The sequence below is a fragment of the Cetorhinus maximus genome, chromosome 28 (genome assembly GCF_964194155.1).
Source record: "Cetorhinus maximus chromosome 28, sCetMax3.hap1.1, whole genome shotgun sequence".
Classification (NCBI taxonomy): Eukaryota; Metazoa; Chordata; class Chondrichthyes; order Lamniformes; family Cetorhinidae; genus Cetorhinus; species Cetorhinus maximus.
In genome coordinates, this window is record NC_135906.1 from 15676563 (window position 1) to 15697836 (window position 21274).

Consider the following 21274-nt stretch of genomic DNA (forward strand, 5'->3'; position numbering starts at 1 on the left):
TCACTAAAACTCTATATAACTGTAGTAAAACAGTTATGATGAACCTTTATAAATCACTGGTTTGGCCTCAACTGGTATATTGTGTCCAATTCTTAAGAAGAGCCTGAAGGCATTGGAGAGAGTGCAGAAAAGGTTTACGAGAATGATTCCAGGATGAGGGACTTCAGTTAAGAGGATAATTTGGTGAAGCTGGAGTTGTTTTCCTTAGAGAAAAGAAGGTTGAGAGGAGATTTGATAGAGATGTTTAAAATCATGAGTGGTCTGGATAGATCGGGAGAACTGTCCCCATTGGTGGAAGGGTTGAGAACTGGAGGACACGGAGTTTGGCAAAAGAACCAGAGGTGACATGAGGGGAAACTTTTTTTATGCAGTGAGTGATTAGCATCTGGAATGCATGCCTGTGAGTTTAGTGGAGAAAGATTCAATCATGGTTTTCAAAAGGGAATTGGATAATTATCAGAAGTGAAAAATTTGCAGGGTTATGGGAAAGTGCGGGGAGTGGGACTAGATGAGGTGCTCTTGCAAAGTGCTGACATAGACCCAACTGGCTGAATGGCCTCCTGTGCTGTAACAATTTTATGAATTTGTTCTTCAGTCCCTTCATTAACCTTCTATGATATGACTTTCAAATAATGACCACCCCCTGCCCCGACTCCCCCAGCTTCTCTACAATCTGTGCTTTTCATAGGACAGAACCAAATGGGACAGAGATATTCTTCACCAAACCTCACCAGGCTGTGCAAATGGATTTGATGGTACAATAGTGTGCAAAGTCATTGAAAGTTTTCATAAGATCACAAGATAGATTCAAATAAGGAAGGATCTTCAAGCAATTTTATTTTCAACCTAGCAGAATACCAAACCTACCATCTCAGTTTCAACCTTTATTTAAATGAGTTCAGTACCAGGGCCATCTATACTTGTGCAGAAATTTCTTCAAAAACAGATTCTTACAGGCTGGTTTTAAAATATGACATTTTAGAATTTGAACTAATTACAGCAATCTTACATACTGACATTTATATAGCACCTATCATACTCACACCCCAGCCACAGGCCCCAAACACTGGCCTCAGTCCCAAACCCCAATCTCAGCACCGTCCCATCCAACTCCCACTTCCTATATTTGGACTTGACAAATCTGAGCAATTCAAGTTATTGTAATTATAATTTATTGGATCTACACAGATAAATAAATGAATGAATGAATGTGGAGGCAGACATAATTATAGAATAAATGATATCATCAGGCACTTTTAATTTTATATGGAATGCTCCCTATGGCAAGAACCAATCCTGTGGAATCAGTCTGTCCCAGGACGGGTTTAAATTCCAACAATTCATGGCATGAATGTATTCAAAACAGCCTCCTTCGTTTACAAAAGTAACAATAACAATTTATTTGACTGGCTGATAACTGTGGCATGCAAAAAGAGAGATTGGCTTTACACCCATATGTTATATATGTACGAGCAAGCAATATCAAGGACAAACTTATTCAAAGTCAGTCAATGTTGCAATGTCATTTATACAGTAAAGCTATATCTTTATCATTGTTAAAATAACTTTTTTAAAAAAACAATAAAACAAACAAATTGCTTCTGAGTTAGGCTGAGCCTTCTCTGATTGAGGGAGGTTTGTATCTACCACTTGGGATTTAATAAGGTCTTCAGAAAATATCAGTCATTTAAAAAAAGCTAAAGCTTCATTATTATCCTTAACAAACATACATGAGGTTCTGTTGCCTAACTCCAAGGGCCCAAGGGACTGAACTCAATACCAAATTTTGTGAGCAAGATGGTGATATTTTTCTTTAGATAAATGTACTGTCTGTGACAGCATGAAGAGCACGTGATTTAAACATCCCTAAACAAGTTACTCACCATCTTAAGCCGGCAAGCAAACCATGGCAACTCATAGCAAGCCTCCAAGAGCTGCAGTAATACTATAGTATGCCACTCACTGACATTTCAGATTATTTTTGTTTCAACGGCTTTGGACATTTAACATTCAATTTACTCTTACCACTTCTCTGGAGTAGGACACAAACTGCACTAACTTCAGGGATGAGACTAGAAGGTATTGGATGCATATCTCAGAAATATTTTTAAGCAGTTTATAAAGTCCTCACTATCTAGCCTTGTACGTCAAGGGTGAGTATGAGGGTCGGGTACTGCGGGTCATCTAGCACCACTGGAACTTGTGCCACAGGTAACAGTCAGCACTGTCAGGAGGTAGGGAGTGAAGGAAAAAAAATTCAGCATGTGTACACTTAGAAGTAGACAGACAGCAAACTGCCTGCGTAACAGCCGAGAATGCATAAACCTGGTCAGTTATAGCAAACCAGGCTAAGCAGAGCACTAAAGCCAGGTCATAGTACACCAAACTTAGCTGCAACTACCACTCTGGAGTCTATCAATGCCATTTGACCCTGTTCATGACACTGTGATAATCTGAGCAGGAAGTGTGAAGCAAGTGTCTGCCATGTACAAGTGCGGGCATCTGGACTTTTTTCTACCTTCTATAATTTATAAAATACAATGTCTCTCAGATGATAACAACCCAATTTTATCTCAAACCATGACCCATTTTTGGCACATTAGGGTGCAGCTGGAGACAGCTGTAATGCAGAAAAAACTCTCACAAAGTGGACCCCAGCCATTGTTGAGTGCACGTCAAGGCTGGAGCTTTAACGAGCTCCCCGTGTTCGGATGGTTTTGCTCCATGCACTATTAGGTGACAGGGTTGATCCAGTGAGACTCCATGTTCTTTAGGTACAGGCTTGTCCTGATCTGCAGGCTACACTCAACAGTCCTCATTGATTACTTTTTTTCAGGATCTTCAGGAGTGCCTTGGACATGAAATAGGGTCTCTCACTCGAGCCATCATTCCTTTCCAGGTCTTCCACTGCATGGACAGCAATATCACAACCACATTTATCAATAAGAATTTAACAAATCCCAATAACATTAAAACCTAGAAACTGGATGCAATACACAAATACCTACTACAGTCAACCCTGTACTGCCAAAACAGCCTCCCAAAACAGTAGCAACTCATTGGAGGGTGCTGCTCAGAAAAGCGAATCTTTAGCAGCTGAAGGTTGACTGAATAAAGGCAAATTTGTTTCCAGTGGAAGTGTAAGACTGCAGAGGAACTTAAGTGTAGAAATAACCAAGTGATATTAATAATTGAGTGGCTATCACATTACTTAGTGTGTACAAGTTAAAGTCTTTATTAAACTGCTCCAGAGTGATGCCATATTAAAGCTCTGAACATTTCTAAGAATCTTTAGGCACTGGCAATTAGGTCCAACTTGTTTGTAATTAATCTCCATCTATCAACCTCAATCACTTCTTTCTCCAGAAACACAGTTAATTAATTTTTGTACCCACCCTAGGAGTTTATTCCATAATTTGATTACCCTTTGGGAAAGAAAATGGCTTCCAACGCAGTCCCAATACTAACAGAAACATTCCCACCTTCATACTGTTAGTTAATATGACTAACAAGGAGAATTTTGCAGACAAAAACAAGGGCTGTAATTTAGTGGCAGGGTCCTCCCAGGGTGTCTCACTAACGGGTTCATTGTTGATCTAATAATAGTGACTGTGCTTCGTTCCAGAAGCTGTTTGTCACTCCTCCCGCATCTGTGGTGTTTGAGGAGAGTCGTATTCCTTTTTGTACAGAATGTCGCGCAGCTCCGGCGACGTGTAATACGGTCTCTCGGGAGAGCCGTCATTCCGCTCCAGATCTTCACCTGGTTTCCCGGCAGCAGTAGAGGAAAGGCAGAAGAATCCAAGCACATCCCCGTGCAGAAGTGGTGAACGGAGGCAGACAGTGCGAGAGCAAGTGAGGAAAAGAAGGGAAAGAGTAAAAAAGAGAAAGAAGAAGGTAATGATCAGAGTCAGTAAAAGGAAATGATATCACACACAAATACAGGCAGAGGTCAGGCTCTCAGCTGGCAATAAGCAAATTAGAAATCAGGAAAAATAAGCTGGAAATATAAATCTGCCATCATCTGGAGAGAGGTTTGAAAAGGATCTACACCCAGACCATCTGTTTTTTCCTTTAGATGTCAGCAGACCTACTGTGTAGTTCAGTATTCCTCTCTCTACTCTCTCTTGTTGAAAATCCGGACCTCACCCTTGTCCAGCAACCTCACAATGAAACAACTGTGGAGGTGCTGATAAATTTTACAGACAGAACTCCCCTGAATATGCTAACAGGAGTGGCCAGGTGTCCCACCTTCAGGGATGTTCCAAAAAACCCAAAAGCTGGGGTTTGTAGATGTCCGAACATCTCAGGACTTGCAGAAGATGGCAGCGTCAGGGACAGCGCTGCAGATTTACGACTATCTTCACTGGTGCCTGACCCAATGTTTATAATTGTGAGCTGCAGATTACTCGCTTCAGCTGAGCTGGGAATGCATCACAGGAAGATTCCAATGCAGTTACAGGATTTAACCATGGCCAGCTTAGGCCATGGATTAGTGCTTGATTCAGACTAACCAGCCCTGCTGATTTTTTAACTTCCATCCCATTCCAACTGATGTAACAACAGTGTCAGAGAAAGAAATCAGAGCAGAGAGGAGAAAAGGTAAAACAAAGAGAGGGGGGGGAATTTAAATAAGTGATCAGATTCAATGACCTGCTGAGGGCCAAACTGACCCCAATAAGGGGGCTACTTAGATGCAGATAACATTTGGAAGTCAGAAACATTAGTGCTACTGGCAAGATACTTAAGCATAATGTCCTGGTCCTTGCTGAGGTGTATCTTAATGGAATCCAGGCCATCAACACGGCAAGGAAACTATTAGCATTACACCTGAAGTCTCAACTGTGGATTGTCTGTTTTTTTTAATCCTTTCACTGGCACAGAACCAAATTCAGTATTTATTTTGCCAGCTTTCTCCCCTCGTGTTGTGGAAGTGCTGACACTTGTAGGGGTACAGTTCAGGACCTCACCCAAGTGGCCATTCTAGGAATACAGGAGGAGGTCATTAACTCTCAAACGTGTTCTGCCATTCAATGAGATCATAGTTGATCTGCAGGTACAGCTGAGACAGTGAGTGTCAGCCAGTGACTGGGGAGTGTCAAGACCGACCCTGATCCTGCCTTCAATCAACATCCACACACAAAGGCATTGCCCAACAGGAATCACTGGATATCAGGAGGAGTCTCAGTTAATTCTGGTCTTGCTCTGAGGCCAATCGTAGTACCGATACAGCCACTCCAACTGAGATTAGCAAGTTCAGCAAAGACCAGGGATTGGAGCTGAACCTTCCTAGTTTGTTCAGCTCTGCTGTTTTTCAGATAAACTCACAAAGTCATCCAGAAATGACTAAAAAGTGAAAGTCAGATTTTGAAAATACAATTTCCCCAGTTCATTCTCTTACAATACTTAACTATTTGAGATCAATTATTAAAATTTCCACTAAACTTTCATCATCAGGAAAGCATACATCAGAACTCAACTCTCTGGGCCCGCCTTGAGTAACAATAACTCTCAAGTTACTCAAACACACACAAATTAGAAGTACCTGAGTGACATACTCACAGAAACAGAGGAACAGAGTGTCCACACACATTGCGTACACACTGAAGAATCCGTGTGCGACAAGGTAGGAACCCACGATCAGAGTCTGCAACACAAAAACAGCAGAAATATTACTGCTCCGATCAGTCAGCTTTTCCACAGATTTGCTCTCTGAGCTGCTGTACCATTCAAACTTGGGAATTACTCTACATAATGAGGAAATATTCTGGCTGATCGAGCTCTCCTATACCCAGCACCAAGAATATATAGCACAGTGTGTTAAGATGTATCACTGGGAAATAGGATTCTCTACACTGCTCATACTCATCTACACATCACTCACACTGCTACCAACAAATAATATCAAATACCAACAGCTCACAGCAACGTTCCTCTCTCATACCCTGAAAGTTCTGCGTCTCCCGGATGTACAGTTTCATGGGTGTTGGTTCTCTCTGGAATCTCAGCTATACAAGTAGCTATTCTAGTTGTGTGACAGTGAGAGTTGGACAACATTCCCTCCAATTATTTATTTTTTTTTGAGTGCATGGGCCATTCATTTAAGCCTCTTTAAATTTGCGTAGTCATTCACACACACTAACTTAAGGGGCCAAGTTGTGTTTAGCCTGCTTGGGGACCTTTGTTCACAGTGAACACTGCTGTTGGACTATGGTGGGCATCAAACCCAAGAAAGCTTCATTCCTCACCTGATGTACGCACACATACATTTTCCAGCAGAGAGTCACTAGATTGTCATTAGGAGTAAGAACCTAGAGTAATTTCCCTATGTTACCTGATATACTTAACTCAAAGGTTGTGTGTTGTGTGTAGAGTGTGTGTTGTGTGTAGAGTGTGTGTTGTGCGTAGAGTGTGTGTTGTGTGTAGAGTGTGTGTTTTGTGTAGAGTGTGTGTTTTGTGTAGAGTGTGTGTTTTGTGTAGAGTGTGTGTTTTGTGTAGAGTGTGTGTTTTGTGTAGAGTGTGTGTTTTGTGTAGAGTGTGTGTTTTGTGTAGAGTGTGTGTGTTCTGTGTAGAGTGTGTGTGTTCTGTAGAGTGTGTGTGTGTGTGTTGTGTGTGTGTGTTTTGTGTAGAGTGTGTGTGTTGTGTAGTGTGTGTGTTTTGTGTAGTGTGTGTGTTTTGTGTAGAATGTGTGTGTGTCTCTGTGTGTTTTGTGTAGAATGTGTGTGTGTGTGTTTTGTGTAGAGTGTGTTGTGTAGTGTGTGTGTGTGTGTTTTGGGTAGAGCGTGTGTGTGTGTGTGTTTTGTGTAGAGTGTGTGTTTTGTGTAGAGTGTGTGTTTTGTGTAGTGTGTGTGTTTTGTGTAGAATGTGTGTGTGTCTGTGTGTGTTTTATGTAGAATGTGTGTGTGCGTGTGTTTTGTGTAGAGTGTGTTGTGTAGAGTGTGTGTTGGTGTAGAGTGTGTGTGTTTTGTGTAGAAAGTGTGTGTCTGTGTGTGTTTTGTGTAGAGTGTGTGTGTGTGTGTTATGTAGAGTGTGTGTGTGTGTGTTTTGTGTAGAGTGTGTGTTTTGTGTAGAGTGAGTGTTTTGTGTAGAGTGTGTGTTTTGTGTAGTGTGTGTGTTTTGTGTAGAATGTGTGTGTGTCTGTGTGTGTTTTATGTAGAATGTGTGTGTGCGTGTGTTTTGTGTAGAGTGTGTTGTGTAGAGTGTGTGTTGTGTAGAGTGTGTGTTGTGTAGAGTGTGTGTGTTTTGTGTAGAAAGTGTGTGTCTGTGTGTGTTTTGTGTAGAGTGTGTGTGTGCGTGTGTGTTTTGTGTAGAGTGTGTGTGTGTGTTGTGTAGAGTGTGTGTGTGTGTTGTGTAGAGTGTGTGTGTGTTGTGTAGAGTGTGTGTGTTGTGTAGAGTGTGTGTGTTGTGTAGAGTGTGTGTGTTGTGTAGAGTGTGTGTGTTGTGTAGAGTGTGTGTGTTGTGTAGAGTGTGTGTGTTGTGTAGAGTGTGTGTGTTGTGTAGAGTGTGTGTGTTGTGTAGAGTGTGTGTGTTGTGTAGAGTGTGTGTGTTGTGTAGTGTGTGTGTGTTGTGTAGTGTGTGTGTGTTGTGTAGAGTGTGTGTGTTGTGTAGAATGTGTGTGTGCGTGTGTGTGTGTGTGTGTGTTGTGTAGAGTGTGTGTGTTGTGTAGAGTGTGTGTGTTGTGTAGAGTGTGTGTGTTGTGTAGAGTGTGTGTGTTGTGTAGAGTGTGTGTGTTGTGTAGAGTGTGTGTTGTGTAGAGTGTGTGTTGTGTAGAGTGTGTGTGTTGTGTAGAGTGTGTGTGTTGTGTAGAGTGTGTGTGTTGTGTAGAGTGTGTGTGTTGTGTAGAGTGTGTGTGTTGTGTAGAGTGTGTGTGTTGTGTAGAGTGTGTGTGTTGTGTAGAGTGTGTGTGTTGTGTAGAGTGTGTGTGTTGTGTAGTGTGTGTGTTGTGTAGAGTGTGTGTGTTGTGTAGAGTGTGTGTGTTGTGTAGAGTGTGTGTGTTGTGTAGAGTGTGTGTGTTGTGTAGAGTGTGTGTGTTGTGTAGAGTGTGTGTGTTGTGTAGAGTGTGTGTGTTGTGTAGAGTGTGTGTGTTGTGTAGAGTGTGTGTGTTGTGTAGAGTGTGTGTTTTGTGTAGAGTGTGTGTTTTGTGTAGAGTGTGTGTTTTGTGTAGAGTGTGTGTTTTGTGTAGAGTGTGTGTTTTGTGTAGAGTGTGTGTTTTGTGTAGAGTGTGTTTTGTGTAGAGTGTGTGTGTGTGTTGTGTAGAGTGTGTGTGTGTGTTGTGTAGAGTGTGTGTGTGTGTTGTGTAGAGTGTGTGTGTGTGTTGTGTAGAGTGTGTGTGTGTGTGTTGTGTAGAGTGTGTGTGTGTGTTGCGTAGAGTGTGTGTGTGTTGTGTAGAGTGTGTGTGTGTGTTGTGTAGAGTGTGTGTGTGTGTTGTGTAGAGTGTGTGTGTGTGTTGTGTAGAGTGTGTGTGTGTGTTGTGTAGAGTGTGTGTGTGTGTTGTGTAGAGTGTGTGTGTGTGTTGTGTAGAGTGTGTGTGTTGTGTAGAGTGTGTGTGTTGTGTAGAGTGTGTGTGTTGTGTAGAGTGTGTGTGTTGTGTAGTGTGTGTGTTGTGTATAGTGTGTGTTTTGTGTAGAGTGTGTTTTGTGTAGAGTGTGTGTTTTGTGTAGAGTGTGTGTTTTGTGTAGAGTGTGTGTTTTGTGTAGTGTGTGTGTTTTGTGTAGAGTGTGTGTTTTGTGTAGAGTGTGTGTTTTGTGTAGAGTGTGTGTTTTGTGTAGAGTGTGTGTTTTGTGTAGAGTGTGTGTTTTGTGTAGAGTGTGTGTTTTGTGTAGAGTGTGTGTTTTGTGTAGAGTGTGTGTTTTGTGTAGAGTGTGTGTTTTGTGTAGAGTGTGTGTTTTGTGTAGAGTGTGTGTTTTGTGTAGAGTGTGTGTTTTGTGTAGAGTGTGTGTTTTGTGTAGAGTGTGTGTGTTGTGTAGAGTGTGTGTGTTTTGTGTAGAGTGTGTGTGTGTTTTGTGTAGAGTGTGTGTGTGTGTGTTTTGTGTAGAGTGTGTGTTTTGTGTAGAGTGTGTGTTTTGTGTAGAGTGTGTGTTTTGTGTAGAGTGTGTGTTTTGTGTAGAGTGTGTGTTTTGTGTAGAGTGTGTGTTTTGTGTAGAGTGTGTGTTTTGTGTAGAGTGTGTGTTTTGTGTAGAGTGTGTGTTTTGTGTAGAGTGTGTGTGTTTTGTGTAGAGTGTGTGTGTGTTTTGTGTAGAGTGTGTGTGTGTGTGTTTTGTGTAGAGTGTGTGTTTTGTGTAGAGTGTGTGTGTTGTGTAGAATGTGTGTGTGTCTCTGTGTGTGTTTTGTGTAGAATGTGTGTGTGTGTTTTGTGTAGAGTGTGTTGTGTAGTGTGTGTGTGTGTTTTGTGTAGAGCGTGTGTGTGTGTTTTGTGTAGAGCGTGTGTGTTTGTGTGTAGTCTGTACAGCGTATCTACAGCATGCTGAACTTAAAGCAAGAACTGATGATTCTCTCTCACCAGCAGTGGAACCCAGTAGTAGTTCAGAGTTGGTGCCTTGTCCTCAAACAATACTATTTGATTGGTGAAGAAGAAGAATCCAAAGACACCTGGGGAACAGAAGTAAGAAAGTCTCACTTGGCGATTAACCCGAATGTACAAAGACAAATGAGCAGGGTGAGGGACTAGGCCGTGTTCCATTCCGAAAGCTCCCCCAACTATGGACCATCATGCAGCCAGGAGCAGAGTCCTTATCAATGTAAACTACCATACTCTCCTAAAGGAACAGAATCTCAACTCAGCTCTGAAGAAGTGTCATACGGACTCGAAACGTTAACTCTGTTTCTCTCTCCACAAATGCTGCCAGACCTGCTGAGTTTTTCCAGCATTTTCTGTTTTGCTTCAGATTTCCAGCATCCGCAGTATTTTGCTTTTATCTTGGAATCTCACTGTGTTGCGTTTCACCTCGCTGCTAATTCTTAATGTGAGAGCTTATCCAGTGAGTGTCAGCAGCATATTACACACTAGATCCTGAGCCAGTTCTCACCATGCACCACATATGTTCAGGGTCTAGAACTCTGGATACTTCCCCTCCTTAGGCCAGGGGTATAGAGGGCAATTGCAGAACCAACTATAGTCTGGCTAGACCAGCCAACTCAGTACAGACCAAGCTCAGAGCAAAAGATTTACTGTTTTTGTATGGCCTAATATCACACTCGCCATGCCATGCTCTCACTAGATGGTCAATAGGGCATCCCCACTCAACAAGGTTTCCATAAGCACCTGGGCTCATAGTCCCTGGTAGTGAGGGGATGAGGAGGCACTCGACTCCAAGTAACGAGGGGATGAAGTAGCCTGCCAGCTCCCACTCAGTATACTCAGGTTAAGTGTCAAGCATCCCACAACAATGGGCTACTGCAGCTCTACAGAAAGGGTCGCCATGCGTACCACAACTATCAGGTCAAACATGGGCAAAGAAGCCTCCTGCTGATCACCACATTCTGCCCTCCCTCAGCTGATGAATCAGTGCTCCTCCATGTTGAACACTACTAGAAGGAAGCACTGAGAGTGGCAAGGGCGCAGAATGTACTCTGGATGGGGGACTGCAATGTCCATCACCAAGAGTGTCTCAGTAGCACCACTACTGACTGAGCCGGCCGCGTCCTAAATGACATAGCTACTAGGCTGGGTCTGCGGCAGGTGGTGAGGGAGCCAACAAGAGGGAAAAAACACAGTTGACCTCATCCTCACCAACCTGCCTGCCGCAGATGCATCTGTCCCCGACAGTATCGATAGGAGTGACCACCGCACAGTCATTGTGGAGATGAAGTCCCGTCTTTACATTGGGGATACCCTCCATTGTGTTGAGTGGCACTACCAGCATGCTTATATGGGATCGATTTCGAACAGATCTAGCAACACAAGACTGGGCATCCATGAGGCACTGTGGGTCATCATCATCAGAAGAATTATACTCAAACACAATCTGTAACCTCCTGGTCTGGCATATCCCCAGCTCTACCATTACCAACAAGCCAGGGGATCAACCCTGGTTCAATGAAGAGTGCAGGAGGGCATGCCAGGAGCAGCACCAGGCATACCTAAAAATGAGGTGTCAATGTGGTGAAGCTACAGCACAGGACTACTTGCGTGCCAAACAGCATAAGTAGCAAGCGATTGACAGAGCTAAGTGATTCCTCAAACAAAAGATCAGATCCAAGCTCTGTAGTCCTGCCTCATCCAGACGTGAATATGTTGGACAATTAAACAGCTCACTGGAACAGGAGGCTCCACAAATATCCCCATCCTCAATGATGGAGGAGCCCAGCACATCAGTGCAAAACTTAAGGCTAAAGCATTTGCTACAATCTTCAGCCAGAAGTGCCAAGTGGATGATCCATCTCAGCCTCCTCTGGAGGTCCCAGCATCACAGATGCCAGTATTCAGCCTATTCGATTCACTCCATGTGATATCAATAAATGTCTGAAGGCACTGGATACTGCAAAGGCTATGGGCCCTGACAATATTCCAGCAATAGTACTGAAGTCTTGTGCTCCAGCACTTGCCACGTCCCTAGCCAAGCTGTTCCAGTACAGCTACAACACCACTGGCATCTACCTGGCTATGTGGAAAATTGCCCAGCTATGTCCTGTGCACAAAAAGTAGGACAAATCCAACCCAGCCAATTACCGCCCCATCAGTCTACTCTTGATCATCAGTAAAGTGACGGAAGGGTCATCAACAGTGCTATCAAGCAGCACTTACTTAGCAATAACCTGCTCACTGGCACTCAGTTTGGGTTCTGCCAGGGCCACTTGGCTCATGACCGCATTACAGCCTTGGTTCAAACATGGACAAAAGAGCTGAACTCCTGAGGTGAGGCGAGTGATTGCCCTTGACATTAAGGCTGCATTTGACCGAGTGTGGCATCAAGGAGCCCTAGGAAAGCTGGAGTCAATAGGAATCAGTGGGAATACTCTCCGCTGGCTGGAGTCAAAGCTAGCACCAAGGAATATGGTTGAGGTTGTCGGAGGTCAATCATCTCAGCTCCAGGACATCACTGTAGGAGTTCCTCAAGGTAGTGTCCTCAGCCCAGCCATCTTCAGCTGCTTCATCAATGACCTTCCTTCCATCATAAGATCAGAAGTGGGGATGTTCACTGATGATTGCACAATGTTCAGCACCATTCACAACTCCTCAGATACTGAAGCAGTTCATGTCCAAATGCAGCAAGACCTCGACAATATCCAAGCTTGGGCTGACAAGTGGCAAGTAACATTCACACCACATAGTTGCCATACAATGACCATCTCCAACAAGAGAGAATCTAACCATTGCCCTTTGACATCAATGGCATTACCATCACTTAATCCCTACTATCAACATCCTACGAGTTACTATTGAGCAGAAATTGAACTGGACTAGCCATATAAATACTGTGGCTACAAGAGCAAGTCAGAGGCTAGGAATCCTGCAGAAAGTAACTCACCTCCTGACTTCCCAAAGCCTGTTCACCATCTACAAGGCACAAGTCAGGAGTGTGATGGAATACTCCCCACTTGCCTGGATGAATGCAGCTCCAACAAACTCAAGAAGCTAGACACTGTCCAGGACAAAGCAGTCCGCTTGATTGGCACCACATCCACAAACATTCACTCTCTCCATCACCAATGCACAGTAGCAGCAGTGTGTACCAACTACAAGATGCACTGCATGAACTCACCGAGGCTCCTTAGACAGCACTTTCCAAACCCAGGACCACCAACTAGAAGAACGAGGGCAGCAGACACATGGGAACACCACCACCTGGAAGTTCCCTTCCAAGTCACTCACCATCCTGACTTGGAAATATATCGTCGTTCCTCCACTATCGCTGGGTCAAAATCCTGTAACTCCCTCCCTAACAGCACTGTAGATGTTTCTACACCATATGGACTGCAGTGGTTCAAGAAGGCAGCTCACCCACCACCTTCTCAAGAGCAATTAGGGATGAGCAATAAATGCTGGCCCAACCAGCAACGCCCACATCCCATTAATGAAAAAAAAAAAATACTGAATCATTAATCACAGCAGCATAAATCCCAAAGAGCTATATAGATATGGCAGCAGCTACACACCATTCACCACATAACAACACGGAACCCAAGACTTTCTGGGTTTGTATGAGCCAATATCGCACCCAGTTTGACAACTCGTGGGCCCCACTCCAACAGATTTCATTATCTTGAGCCTGGACAGTTCATCTCATTACCCAAAGCACAGCTGAATAACCAGGTACAAGGTTCGCAATGGGCACAGCAGGACTGAAGGCCTTGAATCTTGCTTGGGCTGCCATGGAGGGGGGGAGAGAGAGGAGGGATGGGGGTGGCAGGGTAGAGCGGGAGCTGTCGGGCAGGGAGCCACTGGGCAGGGTGTGGGAAGCCAGATATCGGAAGGAATTGCCATTCTCTGAAAATCACTAGCACTGTCCCGCCTAAGGTCATTTTACTCAGAACAGACAGTGGGAAATCCATTTAAATACAAACAGCTAAACCATCTTCAATGTATGTAGGGCATACTATGGAATGAAACAGTACTGACCCACTCCTCCAACAATAAGCATTTTGCCCAGAAACAGCAGGAAATCCGTGACTTGGTCCAAAACAACCACCCTGTCAGAAAACACAAATATTCAATAATCAATCACAGCCAAACCTACGACAGCTCCTCACTACACACATACAGACACACAGGCGCATGCGCACATACAACGGTACAGGCCGTTCCCACACACAGAAACAGGTATACACACACACAGGTGCACACGCAGGCGCCCGCGCTCACGCCCCTTCACTCACAGACGTGCGTATACGTGCACATGCCCGCACACGCCCCCACACACGCAGACAGGCGCCCGCACGCGTCCCCACGCACGCAGACAGGCGCCCGCACGCACGCAGACAGGCGCCCGCACGCGTCCCCACGCACGCAGAGAGGCGCGCGTACGCGTCACTACGCACGCAGACAGGCGCCCGCACGCACGCAGACAGGCGCCCGCACGTGTCCCCACGCACGCAGACAGGCGCCCGCACGTGTCCCCACGCACGCAGACAGGCGCGTGTACGCGTCCCCACGCACGCAGACAGGCGCGCGTACGCGTCCCCACGCACGCAGACAGGCGCGCGTACACACACACACGCACGCAGACAGGCGCGCGTACACACACACACGCACGCAGACAGGCGCGCGTACACACACACACGCACGCAGACAGGCGCGCGTACACACACACACGCACGCAGACAGGCGTGCGTACACACACACACGCACGCAGACAGGCGTGCGTACACACACACACACGCACGCAGACAGGCGTGCGTACACACACACACACACGCAGACAGGCGTGCGTACACACACACACACACGCAGACAGGCGTGCGTACACACACACACACACGCAGACAGGTGTGCATACACACACACACAGACAAGCGTGCATACACACAGACAGGCATAGGTGCGCGCATGCGGACAGACGGGTGTGCACAAACACACGGGCACGCACAAACACACGGGCACGCGCACGCACACACAGACGCACGCACACACGGATGGACGCATGTGGGCGGACGGACGGGCACGCACAAATCACACGGGCATGCGAACACGGGCGCGCATACGCACGCACACACATGGGCGCGCATACACACACACATGGGTGCGCGTATGCGCTCGCACACATGGGTGCACGCACAGAGAGACACGCATGAGAGCACACAGACACACACACGTGCATTCCCTCCCTCCCTCCCTCACTCACTGCATAAGCCTCAGCATTTCACACTCAACCGAATGATATTTCTCATTAATAAGAAGAATCCATTCCTTGCTGAGGTGCGCGCGAACGAACACAGACAGATACACACATGCATTCCCTCCCTCCCTCCCTCACCCACTGCCTGAGCCTCAGCATTTCAAACTCACCGAATTATATTTCTCATTAATAAGAAGAATGCATTCTTTGCTGAGGTGCAGAAGTTTTTCCCATAAATTGCAACCTGAAGGACCAAACAGCAATAACATGTTGGTAAATCTTTCCTCATTTATTTTCACTTTCAGCCCCTCTCCTCATCGTGCTGACTCTCGTAGTTTACGGGTTCCCTTGGTTACTTCACACAAGTGAAGGGTCATTTTGCGCACAGACAGCGAGTGCTGGAAAGCTGTTTGAATGCGGAGGTGATTAAACTCAATCCTGTCTTCACCCACCTTTCAAGCCCATCTGGGTTCATGGAAGACCACAGAGAATAGGAGGTACAAGCCTGGCCAATGTTCCTCTCCCGAGCCGAGAGACATTGAGATAAACAGTAAAAAGAAAGGGCTTATTTTTTTATAGTGCCTTTTACAGCCACTACAAGTCCCAAAGCATTTTACAGGAAACATAGCAGTCAATTTGTGCACAGCAAGCTCCCGTAAACAGCAATGCGAAAATGACCAGCTAATCTGTTTTTGGAAGGGAGGGAGGGACCGAGAGGGAAAATGAAAAATACAGAGGGGGAGAAAAATTCAAAGGGAAAGTCACTGTTACAACTTGGCAACCAATTTTCACACAGCACGATCTCAGAAAAATCCTAGAGACAAATGACCAGATAATCTAACTATTGAGCCATAGGAAGCTGTAAATAAATAATTCCCTCATGTAGAAGAAAAATGTTGAAAGGAGGTGAACACTCACCATTATATAAGCGTTCCTGTTCAAAAATTTCAGGAATTTCTCCAAACACCAGAAGCAACATTTCAGGCAGGATAATATAAATTGTGCTAATTTATTCTTTGCACCTGTAAACCACAAATGGAACCTTTCATAATATGCTTAGACAAAACATAGCATATTAGCACATATAAAATCAATATACATCATTTAATGCAGCTTTAAATAATATTTATTAAAAAACGGTGAGAAACTGAATGGTGTAAAGCTAAAGAAAGGTTGGGGTTGAAAGGTTCTATTGGCTTTTACCTTTCACTTTCTGATCTATATATTCCAATATAACTCTGATAACCTGGACAATGGCTAAGAGGAGAGATCCAAACGCCAAGGAACCAGTGTGGTACCTGCAGAAACAGAAAGGAGGTCTGAAAATTAATGGGAGACACAATATCAACAGCACAACAAACACAACAGGGGCATCACTGATCAGGGAAACTGGTAATGTACACTTTTATCCCATGTCTACAAAGGGGGTACGCAGCAGGGCATCCTCCCAGTCTACCCTCCGCCCAGTGCTCGGAACTTGTAATGACTTGATATACTGGACAGGCTTCAACAAGAAACAGTTAACTTTATTAGAGAGAGCTTTTCAGATGCTGCATGCTTGAACCAGGGCCTCGACAAGAAACCCCCGCCCCACTCCCCCAGATTACCTACACTTAGGGATCATTGGTCAGAGCCTCCAAGAATAATCACATGACCCTTAATAGACAGTAGGAGAGGCTATAACTTCAGTTACTACATTTCCTCTCCCTTTAGGCTTTTTTTTTTACAGTTTCTATTTACAGGGGACATTTTAATATCAAACAACATATACATATATACAACTCAGGTGATTAAAGATCAAGTCTCTAAGGTGGTTTCCTTATTCGGTCCAAGCAGCGTAGCTCTACCACTTGAGGTTCTTCCACAGGATCAACATGATCAGGAACTGCAGCACCAGATACATCAGTAGAAAGTGGCAGTTCAGGGTTTGGCAACCCCACAGGGACATCGGGCATGTCGATTCTAGGTCGATCTGTCACCTCCAGAATTAACGGTTCAACGTTAATCACAGGCGGAATAGCCAGTTGTTGGAATACCTCTCTATTCTGAAGATGATCCAGATGTTTTCAAACAATTTGGTCTTCCACTTCCACCTGGAAGGACAAGGGGCCAGTTTCTGAGACAATTGTATCAGGAACCCAACAAGGTCCACCTCCAAAATTCTGCATGAAAACGGAGTCTCCTACAGTGAATCCGCAAGCTTTGCTATGAATATGGCGATTCAATTTTTGATTACTCTCCGATTCTTCTCTACATTCCCCTCTAAGTTTGGGAGCACCAGACTTAACCTTGTACGTAAGTGGCATTTCATCAATGACTCAGACGGCGTAGAGCCCGTAGTTGAACGAGGTGTCGTATGATAATTGAGAAGCGGGAAAGCCAAGTTTCTAGAGCACCTTCTGATAATCTCCCCATTCCAGATTTGAAAGTTTGTACTGCTCTTTCAGCTAACCCATTTGACGAGGGATGATATGGTGCTGCTTTAATATGTCTGATTCCGTTTAAACTCATGAATTTATGAAACTCTGTGCTGTAAAGACTGTACCTTCATGAGAAACAATGACTTCTAGTCGGCCATGTATACTAAAACTATGAAGCAGCTTTATGATAGTTGCGCTCGATGTCGGTGATCTGACTTCACACACATCCATCTATTTGGAATGCACATCTATGATCAATAAAAACATGATACCTAAGAATGGTCCTACATAATCAACATGTAGTCTAACCCAGGGTCGACCAGGCCACTCCCACAGACGCAGTGGAGCTGAAACAGGCAGCTTCCATTGTTGCCGACAATGGAGACAGTGCGGACCGTGCTTTCAGCATCACAGCCTGGCCACCAGACATAGCTTCGCGCAAGCACTTTCACCTTTGAAATGCCTGCACTGTGCAGCTCTGTCAAGCGTGGTTCTCTTCCGTGCGAAGGGACGACAACTCTTGATCCCCACAATAAGATTCCCTCTTGATAAACAGAGTTAAGTTTTCGGGCAGGGAATGGTCTCATCTCTTCAAACACTGGTGAATTTGAATTTGACCACCCTTGCAATACAAGGTCTTGGGACTTTTGACAAAATTAGATCTCTGTTCATCCAATTTCTAATTTGCTTTGCACACACAGGCGAAGAATCCAAGAAATTCAGCACAAGCACAACTTCTTGTGGCACTGGGGCAAGTACAATGCTATCTGGTAATGGCAGACAATGGAGTGCATCCGCATTTGCAATATGCACACCAGGACGGTGCATGAAGGTATATTCATACTCAGATAATATCAAAGCCCAACGTTGAATTCTTGCTGATGCTACTGGCGGAATGGCCTTAATCTCACTGAATAAACCCATTAATGGTTTATGGTCTGACACAATGGCGAAATGTTGTCCATTCAGATGCTGGCGGAATTTCTTCATTCCGAATACCACCGATAAACCTTCCTTTTCTAATTGGGAATAATCCTTCTTGGCTGCGGAGAGGGCTCTGAAGACATAGCCAATTGGCCTTATTGAACCATCTTCCATTCTGTGTGATAACACAGCTCCCACGCCATAAAGGAGACGCATCACATGTCAATACCAATTCTTTCGATGGGTCGTAGTGCACCAAAAAACATGATGAATGTAATAGCTTCGTAACTTTCACAAAGGCTTCTTCCTGTTATGAATTCCATGACCAACGAAGATTCTTTTTTAATAAGTGTAATGGTGCTAATGCTGTTGATAGGTTTGGCAAGAAGCAGCTACAATAGTAGATCATACCCAGGAAAGATTTGATTTCAATTACGCTGGACAGAGAGGGCGCATCTTTGATTGCCCCAGCTTTCTCTTCTACCGGATGCAATCCCATGACATCCACCCTGTGACCCAGGTAAGTAACTTCTGGCGCTTGGAACGTACATTTCTCTTTCTTTAATCGTACACTGGCTTCCAAGGATTTTCTTAGCACCTCTTCCAGGTTGGCCAAGTGTTCAGTTTCAGTTGACTCTGATCAGAACATCTAGGTATGTTACTACTCAGGGAAGTCCTTGCAAAAGACACTCAATTGTCCTTTGGAAGATTGCACATGCAGACGATATTCCAAAGGGTAGGCGAGTATCTTGACAAAGACCCTTGTGCGTGTTGATGGTTACATCCCTCTAGACATGCTATCCAGCTCTAGCTGTTGGTAAGCATGGCTCATGTCCACTTTTGTATAGGATTTGCCACCAGCTAGCTTTGCGCACAAGTCGTCTATCCTTGGGATAGGATATTTATTTAGTTTGGCTGCCTTGTATTTATAGTTCCCGCAAATGCATATAGTTTGGTCAGGTTTCACCACTGGGACAATGGGCGCAGCCCATTCCGAAAATTGGGCTGGTTGGTTGATGCCCAGCTTTTCTAACCGGCACAGTTCTGCATCCACGTTCTCCTTTAAGGCATAAGGCACAGGTCTGGCCTTAAAGAAACGGTGTGTCGCCTGAGAATCCACACATATTTTTGGTTGCAAGCCTTTTAACTTCCCTAATTCGTCACGAAATACACTGTTGTACTTCCTTAGCAGTTCAGGAACTCCTTCTGTTCTCAAGTGGAATACTTCAGACCAGTTAAGCTTGATATTTTGTAACCAGTCTCGGCCCAGAAGACTAGGTCCTTCATCTGGTCACTACGATCACTGGAAGCTGAGCTGTCAGTTGCCTATAAGACACAGATACTGTGGTGATGCCCTTTACCTGCATGGATTCTACAGTGTATATCTTCAATTGAGCAGTTGTCCGTCCCAGATTCAGTGGCTGGGTACCTTCATTTAGGTATTTAAATGTGTACTCTCCCACCAATGTGTTGAGGCTGCAGCGTCTCCCTCCATTATTAGTGGCTTCTCATTAACTTGGATTGTGATGATAATAATAGGTTTGGATTTTACAGCTGTGACGTTGTACAGGGAATAGATGTCGGTATCGGCAGCTTCAGGTTCTGTTGTAATATTTAATTCGATCATATTGGTTTGCTGCTTCATGGGCTGTTTCGATTTCGCCCTGCATCGCTTTATTACGTGACCTTTCTCATGGCAGTAATGGCATTCTGCCTCCTTGAATCTGCAGGTGCCCGGTATGTGGTCACCCCCACATCTTTAACAAATTAACCTCAGAGTCGCTGCCAAACTGTTTCTTTTTCATTTTTCTAACAGCAGACAATCCCTCTCGTTGCACTGCTGTGTCTCTGGTTTTCACGCCCGGTGGTAGGTTCCCACCCCACAATGAAGAACAAAGCCATGTTGTAAAGCCTGCAAGTCTCTCGCAGCACTTTTCATGGCTAGTGCTGTTTCCATGGCGCGCTTCAAATCGTTGTCGACTTCTGCGAGTAAACGGCACTGAATGGCGTCGTCGTGAACTCCACAAATGAATCAGTCCCGCAGCATGTCACTGAGCGTGTCTCCGAAGTTGCAGCGTTCCATCAACTGCTTCACCTTCGCTACGTAGGGTGCGATGGACTCTCCCGGGGCCCTTCCTATTGAATTAAACTTAAACCCCTGCATTATTACGGAGGCTTCAGCTGGTAATGCGTTTTCTCAAAGCCCACGAATTCATTAAAGGGCTTAGAATCGGGCGTGTTCGGGGTCATTAGGCTGCGATGAAATTGTACGTCTTGCTACCACACACACTCAAAAGAACTGCTTTCTGCTTTTCCTCCGTGGTAATTTTATTCGCTATAAAATAAAAACCGAGGCCACTCTACATATTGACTCGTCTTCCATAGTCGCATCGTAAGGATCAGTTTTGCCAAAGCGTGACATGGCTGGTGAGTATTCTTTTCTTTTTGCTTAAGATTCGATGTACTCACGTTAACAAGGCGAGGTGCAGTGTGGGAGCTATTTTACCCTTATTGCAAAATGTAATACGTGGAAGGCGAAACTTTACGCACCAGGCAGGTTTCAACAAGAAACAGTTAACTTTATTACGCAGAGCTTTTCAGATGCTACATGCTTGAACCAGATCCTCGTCAAGAAACCCCCGCCCTCCCCGGGTTACCTGTGCTTAGGGGTCATTAGTCGGAGCCGTCAAGGACAATCACCTGACTCCTGATAGACGGTAGGAGAGACTAAACCTTCAGTTACCACAGAACTAGTTATTTTTAAGTAAATTATATTTGTTTTGGTGGGTGTTAGGAATAATCTATAGCTTTTAAGTTGAAGTTTAATTTATATTTTTATTTGTGTGTGGTAAGGAAGGTTTTACCTAGGTTTTCATTTCACTTTAGAATGCTGTCTGCAAGTCTGAGAGTTTGTCTGTAGAGCTACATTTAAATGAAGTTTTGCTACTCTTGAAGTGGTTTAGGGAAGTTAAAACAAAGCAGGGAAAACTGCTGTTGCCTAGCAACTGGGGGCCCACAGAGACAGAGCACCAGAATGCAGCTTGATTCAATTGGCGATTATACTCTATTGTGAAGGGAGCAGTTTTAGTCTTTCTCTCTCTAGCCAGACATACCAGCAGATGGCTGAGGGAAATAAATCTAAGAATCTAAGATGAATTG

At 44.7% G+C, this 21274-nt stretch overlaps 1 protein-coding gene across 5 annotated transcripts in view; it reads right to left on the reverse strand.

Annotated features, from left to right (window-relative positions):
- Positions 1-1241: 1241 nt before the first annotated feature.
- LOC144668839 (choline transporter-like protein 2) overlaps positions 1242-21274 on the reverse strand; it is a 110652-nt gene continuing 90619 nt past the window's right edge. For 3 of the 5 annotated variants that reach the window (XM_078531252.1, XM_078531254.1, XM_078531250.1), the window contains exons 16-22: positions 15975-16069; positions 15690-15793; positions 14942-15015; positions 13556-13626; positions 9497-9585; positions 5560-5644; positions 1242-3760 (exon numbers count right to left, since the gene is read on the reverse strand). In XM_078531252.1, coding sequence (XP_078387378.1) covers positions 3636-3760; positions 5560-5644; positions 9497-9585; positions 13556-13626; positions 14942-15015; positions 15690-15793; positions 15975-16069 — 643 coding nt within the window. In that variant the 3' untranslated portion in view covers positions 1242-3635. The remainder of the gene's footprint in view (positions 3761-5559; positions 5645-9496; positions 9586-13555; positions 13627-14941; positions 15016-15689; positions 15794-15974; positions 16070-21274) is intronic. The other 2 variants (XM_078531253.1, XM_078531251.1) reach the window with 1 other exon arrangement.